General features: G+C 36.3%; 1 protein-coding gene across 1 annotated transcript; it reads left to right on the top strand.

Annotated features, from left to right (window-relative positions):
* The first annotated feature begins 10,022 nt into the window (after positions 1-10,022).
* Positions 10,023-12,401, top strand: LOC143915161 (uncharacterized). Its single transcript, XM_077435635.1, has 2 exons — positions 10,023-10,426; positions 11,349-12,401. The coding sequence occupies exons 1-2, from the start codon at positions 10,235-10,237 to the stop codon at positions 12,063-12,065; spliced, it is 909 nt and encodes a 302-aa protein (XP_077291761.1). The 5' UTR covers positions 10,023-10,234; the 3' UTR covers positions 12,066-12,401.
* Positions 12,402-14,323: the final 1,922 nt, after the last annotated feature.

Here is a 14,323-nt window from a genome sequence, read left to right as displayed (position 1 = left end):
AGTGTGTTGAGAAAACGGTGAAATATGGTGGGGGCTCAATTATGATATGGGGCTGTTTTTCCTGGAATGGCGTCGGAATCCAGCCAAAATAGAAGGAATAATGGACTCGGATATATACATCGATATAATCAAAGACAATTTGGAAGAATCAGTCGAAAAAAATGGGTCTGGGGAGTACTTTCATCTTTCCTAAAACACAAATCGAAGAAAACAATGAAATTGTTCGAAGAAGATACAATTTAATTAATTGAGTGGCCTCCCCAATCATCAGATATTAATCCCATAGAAAATGAGTTGTCTATAATGGAGCAAAAAAATTTAAAAATTAAAAAAAAAAAAAAGGTTATTTGATGAATTGTCCACTATTTGAAAAGCACACCCAATAGACTGCAGGCTGTAATTAATTCCAAAGGATCTCATACAAGTTTTAAAAAAAATATATATCTGAATTTCTCTCTGTCCACTTAATTTTGTCTTTACTGCTCATTTTTCCGTATTTTGCTCATTTTTTTTTTTTAATAAACGGTATTGTTTTTTCAAAATATTTTTGTATAATTTTTTAAACCTAAGTATCATGAATATTACTGATTTATTTCTCTTGTGTAAAATGTATCATAACAAAAATATTCCGTCTTAAAGTTTTTTTCTGAAGTGTCCACTTAATTCTGTCGGGCACTGTATATACAGACGTTAGCAAAGTCAGTTATTCCATTATCAATATATATACATACAAATAAATATATATATATATATATATATAAATATATATATATATATATATATATATATATATATATATATATATATATATATATATATATATATATATATTACTTGCTTATTTAATTTCTATTGTTATATATTTTTTATAATATTATACTTAGATATTTTTTTATAATTCAATTTAGTGCAATGTTCAGTAACTTTTACAAAAATTTTATCTGAATTATTTTCTCGAAAATTCCTAAAATCATTATCGCGTCCCTGCATTAATAACGATGATCTCTAAATATCTCGTTCTTTCTGCTGAAGGGCAATGTTAACCTTATTCCATTTATCAAATATGAGATTCCACAGATTTAAAAATTCAAGAAACTTATAATTGTACATTTGAAAGTTTCGCAAGTGAATGTGAATTAGCAAAATTATGATCGTATTTTATAATGTTTACTACTGAAAATATAACACATATGTACATATGTTATATGTATGTGTTATATTGATCGTGAACTGCTTTCATTGTTTTCGATTTGGAACACCATCTCGTATCCGAATGTTTTGTCAACCTAATTATGATGAACGATGATATTTTTTCCCATTATTAGTATTATACAATGAAAAAAATGTACATATATACAAATGGATATTTCAAAAAAAACATCGAATTCGTCTTAAATTTTACATTATTTATTAAAAAAATAAAAATAAAATCGGCGAGGGGAGCCTCCGGCGCCCCTGGCATCGAGCGCCTTTGGCACTCGCCTATTTGCCATATCCTCGTTACGGCACTGAATGAAAGTAATTTGAAATGGAAATGTAGACTAGTAGTGAGAATACTGGATGCGGTGCATCCGCTCTAAAATCGCCAGACAAATTGAATGACAGATTAACGGACGGCTGCTTTAAATGCAATTCTCATCTTCTCGAATGATAGATTGCACATCAGATGACAGGTAACCTTTATTAAAATGGTAATTATTAAAATTGAGTTGGATCTTTCAGGCGAGTTTAATAAGGCAAGATTCGATAAGTTCCAAATCTTGCCTTATTAAACTCGCCAGAAAGATCCAACTTAATTTTAATAATTGCATCTGTGCACATCAAAAGGTTACTCATCATCTGATGTGCAGTCTATCATTCGAGAAAACGAGAGTTACGTTTAAAGCTGCCGTTCTGTTAATCTGGCGATTTTAGAGCGGATGCACCAAACCCGAGAATACTATATTGCAAAAGAGTTGTTTTTAAGTTATGTAGGTGCTCTAAAAATACTTTGGAAACTTCTTCACCTACTAAAAACTTTAATTCATTAATCAGGATTTCTCAACTGATGAAATCCAAAATTGAATTTCATCTCTGGTATAAAGTTATATTACTTTTACCTTATATTGTAATACTTTTTCGACAATTTTTATTTCCATATCGAAATTCTTTACATATAAAATTTATAAGACATATGCATATGCATATGACATATACATATGTAAATATATAATTTATAAGACATATGCATATGCATATGACATATACATATGTACATATATAATTTATAAGACATATGCATATATAATTTATTACAATCTTCGAGATTTTTGTTTAGGTTTTTTTTTCCTCTTAATTTTTGGAATCGGCTTTATGTCGATGGATGTGAAAACACAAAATGTCGAACCAATAGGGGAGAAATATTCGACTGTGATGAGTGCTCGCACGTAAATAAAAGTATCTCCAGTGAGCAAGTGCATCCATCTGTTTATGTTTAGCCCGTTGATGGAATAATTACCCTGGAATCTAATCTATAATTTGGAAAGAGACTTTGTATGTATGTAAGTATCCTTGGTCGTCGTTTTCGTCGTTTTCGTCGTCGTCGTCGTCGTCGTCGTCTTCGTCGTCCGTAGATCGGTGACGTCATCGAACACGTGATTCGATTTTTTTTTTTTTTGATCCATGGGCGCCGATTTGTTTTTTTCGTTTCAATGGATTCACCCCCGCGGGGGCGCAAGGCGAGTAGCTTCATGGGGCCCCGCCAGGGGCGCCACAAGGGGCGCAGCCCCGTGGGGCCCCGAAGGGGGCCCGGAGGGCGCAGCCCCATGGGGCTCAAAAGGGGGCGCAGCTTTATGGGGCACAGCCTTATCGGCCGCAGCCTTATGGGGCGCAACCTTATGGGGCGCAGCCTTATGGGGCGCTGTCTTATGGGGCGCTGTCTTATGGGGCGCAGCCTTAGGGGCGCAGCCTTATGGGGCGCCGCCTTATGGGGCGCCGCCTTATGGAGCTTAGCCACATGGGGCCCCGAAGGGGGCGCAGCCTCATGGGGCGCAGCCCCATGGGGCCCCAAAGGGGGCGCAGCCTCATGGGGCGTAGCCCCATGGGGCCCCGAAGGGGGCGCAGCCTCATGGGGCGTAGCCTTATGGGGCGCTGTCTTATGGGGCGCAGTCTTATGGGGCGCCGCCTTATGGAGCTTAGCCGCATGCGGCCCCGAAGGGGGCGCAGCCCCATGGGGCCCCAAAGGGGGCGCAGCCTCATGGGGCCCCGAAGGGGGTGCAGCCTCATTGGGCCCCAAAGGGGGCGCAGCCTCATGGGGCGCAGCCCCATGGGGCCCCGAAGGGGGCGCAGGGGCGCTGTCTTATGGGGCGCCATTGGGGCCTTATGGGGCGCAGCCTTATGGGGCGCAGCCTTATGGGGCGCTGTCTTATGGGGCGCAGCCTTATGGGGCGCCGCCATATGGGGCGCCGCCTTATGGGGCGCTGCCTTATGGGGCGCCACCTTATGGGGCGCCACCTTATGGGGCGCCGCCTTATGGAGCTTAGCCGCATGGGGCCCCGAAGGGGGCGCAAGGGGGCGCAGCCTCCTGGGGCGCAGCCCCATGGGGCCCCGAAGGGGGCGCAGCCTTATGAGGCGAAGCCCTAAACGGCAACTGATCATGGGGGCGAAGCCCTTGACGGCATTTAATCATGGGGGCGCGGAGGGGCGAAGCCCTAATAGGCATTAACTAAGGGGGGCGAAGCCCTAGGCGGCATTTAATCATGAGGGTGCGGAGGGGCGAAGCCCCAAAAGGCATTAGTTAAGGGGGGCGAAGCCCTAAACGGCATTTAACCATGGGGACGTGGAGGGGCGAAGCCCTAATCGGCAACTGATCATGGGGGCGAAGCCCGAGACGGCAATTAACCATGGGGACGTGGAGGGGCGAAGCCCTAAAAGGCAACTGATCATGGGGGCGAAGCCCTAGACGGCATTTAACCATGGGGACGTGGAGGGGCGAAGCCCTTATCGGCAACTGATCATGGGGGCGAAGCCCTAGACGGCATTTAATCATGAGGGTGCGGAGGGGCGAAGCCCCAAAAGGCATTAGTTAAGGGGGGCGAAGCCCTAAACGGCAGTTAATCATGGGGGCGCGGAGGGGCGAAGCCCTAAAAGGCATTAACTAAGGGGGGCGAAGCCCTAGACGGCTTTGAATCATGGGGGCGCGGAGGGGCGAAGCCCTAAAAGGCAACTGATCATGGGGGCGAAGCCCTAAACGGCAATTGCTCATGGGGCGTGGAGGGGTGAAGCCCTAGAAGGCAAAGGCTCAGGGGGGTGCCGAGGGCGAAGCCCTAGAAGGCAAAAAAAATTTGATTTTTTTTTTAATTTTTTTTTTGATTTTTTTTTTGATTTTTTTTTTTGATTTTTTTTTATTTTTTTTTTAAATTTTTTTTTTTAAATTTTTAAATTTTTTTTTTTTTTTAATTAAATTAGCTTAGTCATGTTTAAGCGGTTTATATTATAAACACTGAGCGAAGCCGGGTAATACAGCTAGTAATATATAAATGTAATTTTTACATTACGTTAATAGTTTTAAAACCGATTGGAAATATCTTTTAAAAACGTCTTATCTCACGAAGGTGAATTTTATTAAATCTATTAGACAGGCTATAAATGAATACGAGTACAACTAATACAACGAGTATCTACATTGATGGAGAATTATTTCAAAATGAGAAATCACACCGCTTTTACCAGTCCGAACTGAGATATAAAATAAGCCGTCGTGAGATAAAAACATCGGGTGCACCTCAAGGGATCGAATGTGAAATGCACGAAAAACCAAATATCGGAAGGCAAAGATCGAAAATCGAAAGATCTTAAGTCGAAAGATCAAAAAAAGGGTGCATGGTAAACGGTACATACTCACTTAATTTGCGCGAGCAGGATACAACAGGAACAAGAGGAACAGGCTTTTCCTCCCGTATTAATGTGCGCGCGCAGAATACGGGAGGAAAAGCCTGTTCCTCTTGTTCCTGTTGTATCCTGCTCGCGCAATATAAGTGAGTATGTATCGTTTACCATGCACTCTTTTTTTTTGATCTTTCGACTTAAGATCTTTCGATTTTCGATCTTTGCCTTCCGATATTTAGTTTTTCGTGCATTTCACATTCGATCCCGTAGGGTAGACCCAAAAACATCATACTTCTTTTATGTTGCAATGTTTATCAACAGAAAGAAACATCTTCATCGGAAACGACGTAATTATGTCTCTGCAAGGATCCATCGTTGTTCGGTTTAAGGTGGAACTTAAAACTCCATCTCTAAGGATCATAGGAGTAATCTTTGCCTAGGAAAAATAAAATGATCTAATTGCACGTCAAAAATAAATAATTTTCATATTATATTATATAACAAATGTGTGAAATCACCTTGATGCAATGATAAGTTTTGGGTATAAACACATAACCTGCTAAGATTTCTTCAGTTTCGTTTGGTTTAACCGTGTTAATATTAAAAGAATTGAAGTGATCCTCATCTACAGGCTGTGGCAACGAATCACATTTATCTATAATCCTTGTTGTTATTATATATTTACCCTAAATTGATACGAACGTAAATGTTATAATCTTGATTAATTGTACACCGCATAAAATTTGGCGCTTTTTTCATACAAAACCACGAGGTGGCAAGTCCTCAGTCATCAATTGATCTCTGGTAAGGTCGCAATTAATCCATGAAATTGAATTGATCAACAACAATAGAAAAATCGAATGCATAGTACGATTCGTCGTAAGGACGCTCATTTTTCGCAATGGCTGTTATGTTCGAACCGGAAAAGTCATGATCATAATTATCATCATCATTATCATTATCATCATCGTGAATAGTATACTGTGCGTCCAATTACTATTACATTCCCCAATTTGATTATTATCATACAGAGATAATAATTATATGATAGATTTTAAATCTTACTTCTACTATTCTTATTATATGCAACACATAAAAATTATTGTATTGTTTTAGCATAAAATAAAAATCAATACATCTTTTGTTTTGAAACCTATGTAATAAACTGTAGGAATCTAGCACGAATTGTGCTATTACGAATCAAAACCTGTGACCTCATACATTTCACACCAATCATCGTCGCTCCTGTACAAACATGCATAACTCAAGGGCAACGTCCCCTTTGACCATTACAGAAGAAATAGTTCATCGCTCAATCGTAAAACGAACGAAACCCAACAGTGATGTTATCAGGCAACCGCCACACATGTCCTGAAAAGTCGTTTACGCGTGGCACACGACCCCATTCTCAAATGAACGACGTCCTGGCGCTGACCTCATAGCTATAAACCACACGTGTACCGAAGACACGTGCCTCGAAAACAGGTCAACACGTGTCCCCAACACATGTGTCCTGGAAACGAAGACAAAGCATCTGCACACGGCACGCTTCAAGCCAGAACGTATATAAAGCGACGCACCAGCTCCCAACACCAGAGTGAACCTCTGGAGTTCAACCAGCTCACTTCTCCGAAGCTCAACCTCTTCGTACATACAATAATTATTGTAACAATTGTACAAAAATAAACGATCCTCTTTCAAACTCAACTGGTGTTTTCTTAGACCGGGACACGGTCAACACATCTGTCCCACATACTAAATTGGTGACACCGACTACTAAATTGGTGACCACCGACTACTAAACATATATTAATGTTTCTTTGTGTTTAAATGAAAATCACAACATAATTAGAAGTAATTTATTCAATCTAATACATTAAAATGCATATCATCTGCCCAATTAATAATAACTCTAATGATAGAATCAGCTTGAGCGTGTGGAGTAGATCTGAGAAGATGAAGCATCTCACGGAGAGCTGTAGGAGTTTCCCGTCCAGCTGCTACGGCTTGAACGACTCCAGCACAAGCCCCTCGCATGCCTTCCCAAAATTCGGGATTTGGTTCCAATCTGCAACGAAATCGGCCATTAATTTAATATATAAAACCTTTATTTGTTTAAAAAGTTTCCATAGGTCATGGTCGAAACCTTTAACCCGCCCTATAAAACCTTTTATGACTTGCAATGAAATGTTGAAAGTCAAATTCCAGAATTGGTTTACCGTAAATGCAGGACATACTGGTAACCATGGAATTTGGTTACCAGTAACAAAACCAGCAGAATAGACTAGTGGTTACCATATAATGATTTGAACAGAGTGGGCATGGGTTCAAATCCCGCTAGTTTCTGCTGGCCAGACCTTGGATTTGTGACTCCAAGTCTATCGTTTCCTATCAGAGTTTGCCAATTTATCTGATTTTCATTGAAACGGTTCCAAAAAATTGGCAACCTTACCCATTTTCTCGTAAAATCTCGAGTTTTCAGCAATCTCAAACGTCGCTGAATTATATAAAATGCTGCAAATTTGCAAATTTGACCATAGATGTCTCTGTGGATATTAATTTATATGTATTTATGTACGATGTATAATACTAATAATATTTGTGTCAAATGTAAAATGTCAGAAAGGCGGATTGGTTAGGCCTTCCTGGTATAAATTAAAAGATAAAATACACAATGCTTCCACGCTGCAATTCCCAAATTTGGTTTGGATATATACATACATATGTGTATTCACCAGTATAATTCAACCCACTAATTGTTCTAAAGTGAGATCATATCTAATCCATGGCATTGATTAATGAAGTTATAATTATGAATAATCAAATGCAGTAAGAGTTTGTTATGGTTTGGTATCATTTGAAATGCAAATATCAGTATAGAGCTCATCATATCGATTCATTTAAACTGCAATAGGTGATTGTTTATCACTTTTTTCTTTAAATGGTAATAAAATCAAAAAATCATTTTTCATTTTTTTTAAGTTTTGCCTTGATACAATGCAACTAATTGAAAAAAGTCAAAATTGAAATTTTTCGTTACAACCATATAATATCTATAAATACACAAGTCGTCAACATTAACTAGTAATGTGATTGCACATACAGCTATGCTTGTATTAATTACAAAGCAAAGATTATATGGCTTAATAAAGGAAAAGAAAAAATAATATGTTACGCTTATCGGGAGTTTAAAGTTCGTTGAAAATTAAAGAATTATTTTCTAGAGATGCAGCATAATTAAATGTTAATTTAGAGGAAAAGGTCACATGTGAAGGTAAAGAACTTAATGTGATATCATAATATTTATTACATTGTCAATCAAAATTTGTGTAAAGATATGTCTACGCGGTTGAGTTTATCTTCTAAACTAATATTTGTCCATCGAATGTCATAAATTGTCAAAGAAAAATAATTGTCGACGTCAAACAGTGTCACAAATAAGGAAACGATCATTGTAATAAAAATTAGAAAGTGTCTATTTACTCAGTCAAACTTCGATAGTAGAGTATTAACTATTTTCTACAGTAATGAGCATTTATGAAGTCAGATCTGTATACATAAGGTCTTCTATGCGAGGCAACACCTGTATCAATGATGACTGAATAATGCGAAGTATACATAAACATACACATGTTGGAAGTTGACCAAATTTACTTAGAATTTTTTTCACAAAAGTAAATATAAATTAAATATTTTAATTCAACGACCAGCATTTATTCCATTTGAAACGCTATTGAATTTTATATACATTTACTAAATAATATCTGAAAGACCGTAATAGGTTTTTGAGCTCTTTTTCCTATTATTACTGTAGATTAACATTAGAATAATATAATACTATGATCATTAACCAAATTAAATTAAATTGTAAAATAGAAAATGATCAGTAGATCAGTAGCTATTAAAATAGATATAAGATGTATTATGAACATAATTTCGTAATAATAAAAAGCATTTGAAAATCAAATTTGAAAGACCGAGCATTACTCAGTAAAAAGGTGATTGAAAGCATGAAGAAATATCATACATATGTATATATATATATGTATATATAATATATCACTATTCTGTCTGTGTGTATCTGCGATAACGCTCACCATACTATAATAGTTGTTTCGATTCGACATACATATGTACGTCACAGCTAAAACACTGCCAACAAAATGTACGAATATAATTACGAAAGAAAAAAACTTTTATATATACTGTTTGCTACCAATGTTTCCTCTAGGTAATTTAGCGCCATCTATTTACCATTTTTTTCATAAATATTAAATTAAATATATTTAAAAGGTATTTGATATTATAAAAATTCGACCGCGTGCGGATCGAACATAGGACCGACTCATTTCATTTAATTATTTTTTCATACCTCCTTTACGTTTCACTTACGATTACAATTCAGGAAAAAGTTTGCCTCTTATCCAATCGTTTTCATACTTTGCCATATTGCTCATTTTGGTCATCAATATAAGTGAATGGATCCTCCGCCATTACGATAGAGATACAATATCGTTTAAGAAGCGTATTAAGATCGAAAATTTCTAATCTCGGTGACGTCTCGTAGTCATTAATTTTATACATAGATGGCGGTAGTAAAATAAAATTATTGGTATTTTTATTCAAAATAATAATTTTATATACAAATTATAGAAGAGGTATGTTTTTTAAAAAAACTTTTTGTAGACTTGTATATAACTTTTTTTATTTAATAACTTAATATGCCAACAACCACGCGATGATATTTCATCGGGCACAACACTAGTATGTACATATGTATATAAAAAGCTGAAATTTATTTTTCGTTTTCAATTTAGAATGATCAAAATTGAGTGGTCAAAATTTCTGTAAAGTATTGAAGATAATTTGTAGTTTTGTTTTTTTTATTACTGATTTTTCATTCGATTTTTGTTAAAAGGTTATTAGTTAATATAAATCAACTTTTGCTTAGTGTCCAAAAATCCCTAAGAGTATAAAGGCCAAATAATTATTTTATACTTTTGCTAAAAATGTGCGCATTATTTCCGGGGGCCCCGGGCCCCCTTCGAAAGCCGGGCCCAGGTTTAAGCCCAAAAAATTTATTAACACAATTCATTTCCTATGTGTATGCACATATTTATAAAATATAATCTTCATTGCAATGTGATATAGTTTCTATAATACAATTTACTTAACATGATTAACTTAAGTTTTCAACGGATATATACGTATGTACTTCAATAATACAACAAATGAGTCGTGAAAATATTTATGATCTGGTGACGATTTAATGTGTCGATCGAAAGCAAGTGATCAAACATTGAGTTTGAGCAATCAATCAACAAACTCACCTGCTGAAAGACAATACTTCAGTAAATAAACGTTATCGATGATATATGATGATGATGTTACCCTTTTTTTTCATATAAATATACATGTGTACACGACTTGGAGGCACTTGTCAATTGTGTCTGCGGATCGGACAAGTCCATTGGTTATTCTAAAGAGTGCTTTGAAGAATCCTGTCGACATGCAGCTCTTCGGAAAATTAGGAGTCTTTCTGGCCTTCGTTGTGATTGCGGTGATAAAACACTTTCAAGTTTTTCCTAAGCTAACAATATGAATCATGAATGTGTTCAAAATTTTAATTGAGATAATTCATCACTAAAATTTCTATTCATTTAGTTTTAAGTTTTATTAAAATTAATGTATTTAATAATTGTGCTACGATTTTGAAATAGCAGGTTAAATTCTGACCATTTTTTTTATTTTGCATTATATTTTCTTTGCTCGACGTATAATAATTCTATAAGCAGTCGATACAAGTCTATCTCTGTTCTCTAAAGATAACGACGGCGCCACATTATGAAAGTATTTTGACCTGTAGAGTAAAAAAAATCGCGACGCTGTACTATTATTAATTTATGTGACACGATTTTAACAAACAAATACATAGCAGATAAATGAACCTTTCAGAATCTACATAACTTCATAAAACACAAAGGGAAGAAAATCAACGATTTATAAGACATTCTTGTACATAAAAAATGGCAATGTGGTGCAAACGATCGACAAGCGCCAGACAGACTGAACCACAGATTAACGACACGTGTACCTTATGCGTGCGCACTGCTCGCACTTACACTAAGTGAAATCTTCCCGAAGTCCCGACATATCTACCCTGTATACGTTCTGTGCTTCTGATACTTTAGTTCCGAATTTTGCCTTATTAAACTTGCCAGAAAGATCCAACTCAATTTTAATAATTGCATCTGTGCACATCGAAAGGTTACTCGTCATCTGATGTGCAATCCATCATTCGTGAAGTCGAGAATTGCGTGTAAAGCAGCCATCCAGTTAATCTGTGCTTCAGTCTGTCTGGCGCTTGTCGATCGTTTGCACCAAACCCAAAAAATGGAATTTGGAATTAAAAACCTGTATTAAACTTTGTTAACTGAAATATTGTATGCATATTTATTGGAAAATATAACTTTTATTTGCAGATTATCCCATTTGTAAACTCACACTGTATACCTCCATGCAACTACGCTTCTAGCTCGTCTTCCAGCTCGGGAAACGGTCAAAGCTCCTCATGGAGCAGTAGCACTGACGACAAAGGAGCCACAAGCGTATCTTCCAGCAATAGCAAGGATGGTGGGGCACCAAAAACCTACACATACACCACTGGAGACGGAAAAGCCACTGCAGCCGCCACAAACGACCGTTCCTGCAGTTTGTCTAAGAGCTCCAGCAATGGCGACAAAGCACCAGTAACACAAGTGAAGGCCACTGGCTCCGGCGTTGCTGTAGCTGATGCCGTTAACAAGAAAGGAGCCATCAGTCATTCTGAAGTCAGTCCAAAGAGGACATGCGGTACCATACCTAAAGTATCACCAACAGCCAAACCAACACCTGCAGCAACACCCAAACCAACTCTTGCACCAACATGTAAAAAGTCAAAATGTATCCCATGTGGTGATATCTTCAACAAAAAATTTTCGGTAAAACCCACACCAGCACCAAAGCCCAAACCTACAGCTGCAGCAACACCCAAACCAAAGTCAAAATGTATCCCATGTGGTAATATGTTGTACAAAGAAAAACCAAAAGCACCCAAGAAACGCAGATGCAGCAGAAAACCAAAAAGAAATAACTATTGGTGCGATTGTGCAGCATGCAAGTACAGTCCTACCCCAAGGCACAGATGCCCATATGCTTAAGTCGTCTGCGCAAGAATTACTAGTGGTAATTAAAGACATGTTGATTCCAAGACATTAAATACATTAAATGGATTTAAAAATATTAAAGGAATAGTACAAATAAATTATTCATCAAATTTGTCCTTATTAACAATCATTCAATATCGTTATTTATAATAAAATCTGATATGAAACAAACAGTACATATGTATTTTTCATTTGTTTCAGCTATAATATTTTAAGTATGCAAAAAAATAAACGTAGCTTAAACTTATTTTTCTTATAGTTGATGCATTAAATCAATCTTGAGCTTTGAATTTTGAATGATAATCTACATATAATCTAAATTGATATTTTAATATTAATGTGCGCGCGCAGAATACGGGAGGAAAAGCCTGTTCCTCTTGTTCCTGTTTTATCCTGCTCGCGCAAATTAAGTGAGTATGTACCGTTTACCATGCACCCTTTTTTTTGATCTTTCGACTTAAGATCTTTCGATTTTCGATCTTTGCCTTCCGATATTTGCGTTTTCCGGCGTTTCACATTCGGGCCCGTCACGGAAACCGATACATACATATATGCAGGGCTTTTTTTTGAAAAAAAAAAGATGCTGGAACTCACTTATTATAATTTTTTTATTAGAAAAACAATATTCTGTTGAAATATAATTTATTTTAATTTTTTTTATTTAATAACTTAATATGCCAACACCCATGCAATGATATATATTTAATCGGGTACATATCGTAACAAGTGTACAACACGGTTACACGACAATTGGTGCAAGTCCAAAATGTTCAACGACAAAATGTACCCGAAAATTAGTGCACTGACAAAATGTACCCGCGACAAAATGTAATATAATACGTATTCTGATCAGTGAAAAATTAGGCTGAAATATACAGAGTCGAAGCTGTAAAAATTTTGAGAAATGCATTTTTATCAGGTATATGTACATATGTACATACATACAAGAACATATATAACGCAAAGAAAAATACAATTTTACTCATAGATACATATTTTAAAATAAAAATTAGGCTAATGGTTTGACTTTTTTATACAACATTTAGATCAAATTTACTAATTATATGAATGCATAATAAAGATAAAGGCGCGTGTTTGTAACATATTGTTTTTAAAATTCATTAACACACATAACATTTTGATTTATGACACCCGTTCCAGACTGAACTGGTTAACGATTTCATATATTGGTAAATTAAAATATAAACATACAGATAGGCCAAGCTCAGGAGCGATAAGACGACGTTTTATAATTTGCATTTAATTGCTATTATTTATTGCATCTCTGTCAATGTTCTACATATCTAGTGAGTCGTGTTCTTCGAGCACGTCAGCAGATTTCACACACAGTGAACAATTAAAAGACAAGTTCAACTTAGATTGTGTTGAATGTCATATTGTTTCACTTGACTTGATTTGAGGCTATACATATTATAATGAAACGTCTAACTAAAACTCTAATTATTTATCTATATGTATACGATTGAATGTGTTGCAGTTATTATTAGTCAGAAATATTTGACTTAGCAAGGTTCTTATCTCTACTTATTCTCCAGTTCTTCCACATAAATATTAGAAGTTTCTGATGCATGTCACACTATCATTCATTTTCATGTCAATATGTCGATGACTATTTAATCGGTTGTATTTAGCTCACTCACCAGTAAACTTCATTTAACCATTAAAATAGTATCATACTAGATTTTTATAGATCATGTATAAAGTTTTAGTTTTGCGCTCCTTATTTATTTAATTTTTTTACAAAAGATATTAAGAGGGCTGGACACCAGCGCCTTGTCCATACAAACGTATTACACTTCTCCCTTCCTCAATTATGGCACTAGAGAAATTATTTTTTAATATGCTATGGATATCCACCATTGGGATGCATCTATCGTTTTATTTTTTTGATTAGTTATTTTTTATGGGAGCTAGGAGCCGCCAAACATCTATAAAACCGCCTCTTTTTTACACCCACGAAAAGAGTCCAGCGTGCTCATTTAACGGTCGATTTAAAAAAAAATACGCGCATAGTTGCATAGAAAATATCTTTCTCATACCGATGATGAATTTTTTTTTTAAATTGGTCCAGTTTCGGAGGAGAAAATTGGAGAATACGATACCTCGATTTAAAATATCTGGTCGAAGCGCAACTGTCGCATTCACTCAATATATATATCGAAGAAAGGAACAGCAACAAAATTAAGGTTTCGGGTGTACAGCCCTCTTAAGTATAAGTATACATTTTTTTT

Source organism: Arctopsyche grandis, chromosome 1, assembly GCF_051622035.1.
Source record: "Arctopsyche grandis isolate Sample6627 chromosome 1, ASM5162203v2, whole genome shotgun sequence".
In the NCBI taxonomy this organism is placed as follows: Eukaryota; Metazoa; Arthropoda; class Insecta; order Trichoptera; family Hydropsychidae; genus Arctopsyche; species Arctopsyche grandis.
This window is presented reverse-complemented; position numbering and strand designations above follow the sequence as displayed.